The sequence below is a fragment of the Dermochelys coriacea genome, chromosome 11 (genome assembly GCF_009764565.3).
Source record: "Dermochelys coriacea isolate rDerCor1 chromosome 11, rDerCor1.pri.v4, whole genome shotgun sequence".
NCBI classification, from domain to species: Eukaryota; Metazoa; Chordata; order Testudines; family Dermochelyidae; genus Dermochelys; species Dermochelys coriacea.
In genome coordinates this window covers 75,120,916-75,128,923 of record NC_050078.2, presented here as the reverse complement: position 1 = coordinate 75,128,923, position 8,008 = coordinate 75,120,916, and the positions used below count along the sequence as shown (strand labels likewise).

Sequence of the window (8,008 nt, the reverse complement as noted above, 5' to 3'; positions counted from 1 at the left end):
GCAGCACCCCACCAGCAGCACCACAGAAGTAAGAGTAGTAATTCCATACCAGGCCATCCTTACTTCTGCGCTGCTGCTGGCGGCGGCGCTGCCTTCAGAGCTGGACTCCCAGCCAGCAGCTGCCACTCTCCAGCTGCTCAGCTCTGAAGGCAGCGCCATCGCCAGCAGCGGCACAGAAGTAAGGGTAGCTGTACTGCACCCCCCCTCCCCACAATAACTGTAAATCCCCCCAACTCCTTTTTGGGTCAGGACCCCTACAATTACATCATGAAATTTCAGATTGAAATAGCTGAAATCATGAACTTTATGATTTTTAAAATCCTAGCACTATGAAATTGACCAAAATGGACTGTGAATTTGGTAGGACCTTAGCTATAGGAATTTGCCAGAATCTATTCAAAGCATCCAGCTTGGAGAATACTGTAGCTTCTTTCACGTTGGGGAGGATTTCATCCAGTGTTGGGAGGATATATTTTTTCTCTCACAATGTCTTCAATCCACACAAACAACATATTTTTACGTTTTCCTTTATAACTGATACCACTGGGGCACACCATGCTGTTGGCTCAGATTTTCTTAAATATGCCAATCCATTCCATTCACTTTAACACAATTCCCACTTTATGAAGAAATGGGATAGGAATCCTGCAATGTGTATGTACACTGCCTGGGTCAGCATTGTCTTTTAAGGTTATTTGTACTGGATCTCCTTTCAAAAGTCCAATATCACCAAATATTCCATTGAGTTCTTCCACCTTTCTAGCTAGGCCCATGATGGCTGACTCGCTGCAGTTGAGAAGGTTGTTGATCTGCGGTCTGAATACATAGATTTCAACAACTTTGTAAGTTGTTTCTGTGGTGAACTGGCCCATGCAATTCAGAATACCTCCAGGGCAAATCAGAACCGTCTCAGGTGACTTCAGCTCCAGGAAAGGGTTGAAGGTTACCATATGTCCCTTCTGAGATGACTGTGACATCAGCCCCAGAGTCAATTTTAAAGTCAATGGTCTTTCTTTGAATATTCAGTTTCACTCTCCAGACAGGCTCTATGCTATCACAAATGATACATCCTAGAAACAATGGCTATTGATTGTCATATGAGTCAACTCACTGACTGCTTTCATCTGGTAAACAGCTGCAAAATGTCCATATTTTGGGCATCTATTATACTGTGTGCCTCTGGCTGGACACGCATAATCAGCCAATTGGATATGATTTTTTTCTACACCATGTGCGTATAGGCTGGAATTTGTCTCTCTTTTGACAAACCACTCCCCAGGCCATTAAAAGTAATGTCGATAGCGCAGCGGGGCTAAGTCAGGCTCCCTGCCCGCCCTGGCTCTGTGCAGCTCAGCGGAAGTGACTAGAATGTCCGGCCCCTAGGCGCAGGGGCGGTCAGGGAAGCTTTGCATGCTGCCCCCACCCCCAGTTCCCATTGTCCGGGAACCATGGCCAATGGGAGCTGCAGGGACAGCGCCTGCAAAAAGTGCACAGAGCTGTTTGGCCACGCGTCCATCTAGGGGCCGGACATGCTGGCCACTTCTGGGAGCAGCATGGAGCCAGGGCAGGCAGGGAGCCTTCCTTAGTCCTGCTGTGCCACCGAGAGCCACCTGAGGTAAGAGCCGCCCAGTGGGAGCCCTCAACCCAACTCCCCTGCCCAATGTCGCAATACCCTCCCCCACCCTAATTCCCTCCCAGACCCCGCACCCAGACCTGCACCCCAACCCTCTGCTCCAGGTCAGAACCCCCTCCGCCACCCTAACTCCCTCCCAGAACTTGCACCCCCTCTGTTAAAGGGTCTGGACTACAGCACAGACTTGTATTAATACATGTATTATTATAAGTCTATATAAGTTGTTTACACAACTTGTTTGCATGTTTGCATACATTGTACACATGATTTGTTAAAACAGGGGGAAGTTAGTTTTCTGAGTAGGATGTATGCTGGTTGTATTCATTTTCCTCTTCTTTTAGATCTGCACACGAGATCTGGAAAGACAGACTTTCTAGCTGAAAATGTTTTGGGAGAAAATTAAGGCCCTGATCCTGCAAACACCCATACATATTTAACTTCATGCACTGTGAACTCAATGGAGCTACTCATGTGTGGATAGTTAAGCATGTGTATGAGTGCTTGCAGGATCAGGGCTAACATTTTGAGACTAACTCAGCAAGTGCCGTTCCGTGGCATCCATTGTTCCGAAGTCCTTACATGTTATAAATGCTTAATTTATTGCCTCAGTGGTATAGTCTCTTACTGATGTGCATACAGATATTTTCATTAACACCTTTTGGGGGTATATACTGCTTAAGATATACAGCGACAATTATGGGTTTAACCTCAGAGAAATTTTACATTCAGTTCACCAGTAATAAGAAATGTGCTTAAATGTCTACAGATTGAAATGATCAACCTATTGCTGCTAGCAGAATATCAGAAATTCTTTTGTTAGACCAAGAAATATTTGGAAAACATTTAACCAGGCGAACAGTTATGAGGCCTCTGATGGTCGGGTAACAAGACTGATCCAAGCAATTAAATAGGAGACATCAGCTATGAAGAAGATCACTAGCAGAAACAAAGATGGTATTATAATTAACTTTTTCTTTTTATTTACACCACAAGAATAACAAGTTGTCATAATGTGGTACAAAATACTGGACTCCTAATAAAGTTGAAATTGAAGTTGGTACTGTTGGAGAAAGACACCATTGGCCAGTAAAAAAACAAAAACAAAAAAACAAATAAAACAAAAACAAGGATGAGAAAAAATAATTCCAACTCCACCAAATAAAAGAAAGGACCATCAGAAAATTTTAGCACAAAGAATGCTACCATCACTTAAAATAGGGTCCATACAATAAGAGTGAAATTGTTCTAAATTACAGAGTAAACCGGTAGCTGCTACCAATGGTGACATCATACTGAGCATGTATAGGTATAAAGTAGAATATAATATAGTTACAACTTTGATACTACATATCTGTAATAAGCTCTTGGGTGAATAATGTTCAAACCCATTCCCCCCCTTTTTTAATATATATATATTATATATATATATATGTTTGTCATTCTCATAAATTGGAAAATAGCGCCTCCACTATGGAGCACAGAAAAGTGTTAATTTATTTTCTTTCAATAGGATACTTTTTCATCAATATCAAAGTACATAAAGCAGAGCTGAGAACAAGCCCAGCTTCCTCACAATGAAGAAACGTTTTTACTCCTTTTGATGTAAAGTCTTATTTTAAACCACAGTGCTTGCACAGTACACGACTGTTTAAAGTGAAATCTAGTGAGACATTTCAAAGTAATTAAAAAAGTTAACACAACTGTGCTGAAGACTTAACCCTTTAAAATCCTTTTTTTCCCCTCAGAATGAATGATTAGATGTGTTAACAAAGGGATGAGCCCAACTCCCTGCCCTCCCAGCGAAGAGAAAAACAAAACAAAAAAATCAACAAAAAGAAAAAAACAAACCAAATTTTTGTTTTAAAATGACACAGGCAGTTTACTTTGTGTGTTCTGTGTAGTTTCCCTAAAACACTGTTTTCCACATAAATACAATAAATTCTATTATTGGTAAGTCACAAGTGCTAGATAAAATGTTTCTTCTTAAAATGAGAAATGTTTAAGTAGTCCTTTTTATTTATCTTTTTACAATAAAAAGCACAATTTCTTAAGTTCAGTAAGATGCAATTCCCCCCACCCCCACTCTTCTCCCTTTTTTGTGTATGTTTGACAGAAAATTGCCTCAACCTTTGTCTCTGCAAATCCCGTGAGAGGGGAAATTTTGTTTTTCAAAGCTGCCAAGTTTGGCGTGCAAAATCTGTATACAATATAAAGACATGCCAACCTTACAGACCATGCAACCTCAAGGTGTAGGAAACTTAAAAAAATATATTCATATATATTTATATATATATATATATATATTTATATATATCAATGCCCATAAAACACATGGGCCCAAAAAGTTTACAAAAAGGAAGAATGGAATGAATACATGACTGCGACTAATAAAAAAGGAATGTTTCGTATCGAAAGTAAAAAAACAAAATGATCAATTGTGTACTGCAAACTGGGACTCGCTTCTCTGTAATACAATTTGAAGATGTTGCTTAGTTTCCAAACAGGCAAAAGAAAAAATATATTATTGTACTGGGCCACCCCAAAGGCTTGGCTACAAAGTGATGCACTGTGTTGCTGGCACAACTTCTGGTCTCTTGCTGGTGGAGCTGAAGTGCATCATGCTTGGGTTCAGGAGGGGAAGTAGTAAGGAAAGGGAAGGAGTGCTCATTCAATCTACCTGCAATGCACCTCTTTGGTGGCTACTCCAGAGAGTTTGCTCGCATTCCCCTCAGGACTGGGATGCTCACTGACCCAGTGCTAAGCAACATTTTCTTAGAAGGCTACTGAAATGAAGAGGCCAAAAGCCCAAGAGGTGAAAAAATGGTGGTCTTCAAAACGAGGACCTCCTTTCCCTTCTATCTGCACCAGTCAAGGTCAGACAGGCCACGGAGCACCCAGACGTGGCCTGTCGAGTGGGTTTAGCCAAGTAAGGTTTTAGCCAATCCAAGTGATCTAGACTTTGGAGTAGACTGATGAGTTGTAAAGTCTTGGTAAGTCTTTCCATTGATGGCAATAACTTAATGAAAAGATTTAAAATAAATGAACAATGCATCTTGAAAGTGACAAGATGGAAGGGTACTGAATATTTCAGGCTATTGACAATCATCTAATTTTAAAGAAATCAACTCGATCTGTCAGCAATTGTTCACAAGGAAAGAGGAACACAAATATTTTCCACAAGTGATACTAAGATTGTTAATTAAAAAAAGGTTAGGATGGTCTGGATACAAACAGGATCATGTATATGTTGATTTTGCCAACATTTATGAATGGGTAAATGATTTAAAATTACAGGATTCCACAGCCAAATTATATTTTAGATCACAGCAGCAAAGTGGTCATTTAAAAAAACCAATGCATACACATATTTTACATTTTTATATTTGAACCTTACTGTTAGAATATGCTGAAGACAGTTCTAATAACCAAAACATTTCATAATTTTAAATGTACTTGGGTTAGCAAAAACTCAAATACCGTAGTGTCTGTTTTTTAAATTGCATTGTAAAACAAAGCAAAGAACCCTCTTGCACGTGTTCACTTGTATGGTATGTTTCAAATTCTTTCCACAAGCCTGAATTCAGTACGTTCTAAATGGAATGAAAAACCTATGTCAAGAACTGGAAAATAAGTTAATACAAAATGACCCTGTCAGTTGTCATAATAATAATAAAAAATTAAAAATATCCTTGGTTGTTCAGATAAGGGATCTGTGCTATCCTAATCTGCTTTGAAAAGGTACATGTGTCAATTTGGTCTCCTTTAGTCACCTAACTCCACAACTCAAGGATTATCTGCTTATACTGAGGGCCAGCTCCGAAAGGCAATAGGGAAAAAAATCAATGGAGCTGAAGATTAAAACTCTCTCACCCAACAATGACTTCATCTTAAAAATAAATTTGAAAAAAAAGTTCTTTGGAGGACTAAAATTACAATTCTAGCAATGGTGGTTCAGAAAGATGCTTAGTGTGCGTGAGTGAATGCTAGTTGCCTCAATAGTGTCTGGCAAGCCTTCAATGTGGTAGCTACTAATGCCATATATAATCCTCACCACAATCCACATGGAGGATATGATACATCACCCATTGTAATACTACTATGCTTAAGGTAAAACTCCTTATTTTCTTTACACAGCTTCTATCACAGAACTGAGGAAATATACAATCATTGGTATCATACAAAAGAGACCATTGGATTCCCCTCTTTTAGTTAAATGCACGCTTTCTGAAATAAACTCTGACAATCTGCAACAGTTCCTTACATCTGTGGAAAGCGGCTCACTGTACAAAAGACTTAAAAAAATCCCCACAGAAAGTAATGTACATGCATGAGATTAGGGAAGAAAAATGTTGACATTGTTACCATTCAGAAAAACTGCCCAATGTAAAATAAATGTAAGATTCACACAAACAAGGCTTCTTTAGGGTTTTTGTGAAATATCAATATAAAAATTAACAGGAAATTCATAATCTTTGCTTAAAAACTCTTTTTTTTGTTAGAAAACCTTAAATTAAAATACAAATGTTTAGGGTAGTTGCCCAGTGGCTAATGTGTTGGTGTTCTGAAAACTTTCCAAACTGTAGTTTGAAAATGCTCAAGTTTCAAACTAGATCCCTCTCCAAAAGCACCTTTACATTCCAATTAACAAATAAATCTTTCATTAGAGACCTTTCAATGGCTACTTTTATAGTCTGCATTTATTATATGTATTTATTTTATATAAATGCATTATAAATATCAATAATTCATAAGAATCAGATTTCTAAGCTTGGAATACATTTATATATATATATATATATATATATATATACACACATACATACACACACACATATATATATACACATACACACACACACACACACACACACACACACCTAACAATTTAAGCAATATCTCATGCTAGTTGCTTTTAATGAAAAGCATTCCAATCTTAAAACTGCAGTTGTGTCTATTGCATGCTTCGACAACCAGATTGGTAAATTCAATTTCTACATAATGTCTGAGAGAGAAAATGTTTGAAAATGTGTTTTCAATATTGGTTGAATTTCAAAGATCCAACAGTATTTGCCACTTCCTTGGCAACTACCTTAATTTTTTTCCCCACAGCAATAAAACAAAACAAAACAAAAAATCCAAACTTCAGACAGTTTTGGAGATGCTCTATCCAGCTGATGCCTGCTTCCAGTAATCATGCCAGCACAAACCAGTCTTCCTTCCCGATGGCAGTTCTTGGCTTTCCCAGAGGAAATATGTTGACAAACTGCTGCTGTTCTTTTTATTAAGGCATTGTTCCTCAAACTTCAGAAAATCCAGCTGCACCAAATCCATCAGCTCAATTAAAAAAAAAGGCACAAACATCTTCAGATGGCTTTGGAGTTACTAAAGCCGACTCCTTCTGAGCTCCATTTCCTCTTTTTTTTTTTTGTATTTTTTTTAAATATATATATGTGTGTGTGTGTATATATGGACTAGTCCTCTTTCCCCCACCCTCCCCATTAAAAATACACCATCTCGCATTTGTTCTGGTTTTGAAGAGAATGTCCGACTCGCAGGTAGGCGAGAGCCATTTAAAAAAAAATCCAAGAAACAAAACTACAAGATGGGTTGAGTGGTTCAAACGGAGATTGCTGAATTGTGGATAATCAAACTTTAAGCACCAGTTTTAAATGAAGTTTGTTTGTTTTTGTGTTGTTGAATCTTTAATTATTATTTTTAGAAAAAAACTGACAACTTTGCCAAAGACTTTCATGGGCTTTGTTCCCCTTATGGCTTCCATTGAGGAACAGAAGAAGAGTGCCCAGCATACGTGCTTGTCTTCAACACTGCTGCTCTTCACCAGCATTTTTCCTTTACTGTATATACTGTATACGTGTGTGTATATATATCTATATGGAGAGATTTTTCTGTTGCTGTGTTTTACACCTGGTTGTCCCTTCTGTATTCTGTAAGAAAACCATGACAGGACGCAGGAGTAACAAGAGAAAGCTTCTTGGCAGAGCTTCAAGACAAAGACGAACAAACAGGAGAACTCCAGTTCAAAGGTGAATGCTACAGGGGAGGCTCCTCTTCCATGGGTTCATCATCTGGTCTGTAAACAATTTCACCCAAAGGAGGCAGAATGGGTGGAGGGAGAAAAAGAAAAAAGGGGAGGGGCATTACAAGGATGAGAAATTCACAGTATGCTGTGTACAAAAGTGTTGCACTTTCTCTTCCGCACTTGTGTGTGTTTTCCCCAAAACACCCACTAACACCCAGTTTGAAAACCTTCCCCTACCAACCCATGTAAGTTTTACTCACCCAGTCTGTTAAAAATTAAACCGTCTTTCAAACTTTTTGGAGAGTCTGCTACAAGTGGAAAGAGAAGCATTTCTC

At 38.6% G+C, this 8,008-nt stretch overlaps 1 protein-coding gene and 1 pseudogene across 1 annotated transcript in view; both read right to left on the bottom strand.

The window, feature by feature from the left end:
• Nucleotides 1-2,492: 2,492 nt before the first annotated feature.
• On the bottom strand, nt 2,493-3,931 carry LOC119863166 (annotated as a pseudogene).
• HDAC4 (histone deacetylase 4) overlaps nt 3,486-8,008 on the bottom strand; it is a 311,748-nt gene continuing 307,225 nt past the window's right edge. Inside the window, 1 exon segment of the mRNA XM_038421049.2 lies at nt 3,486-7,724. Within this exon segment, the coding sequence (XP_038276977.2) occupies nt 7,685-7,724 (40 nt within the window). The 3' untranslated portion in view covers nt 3,486-7,684.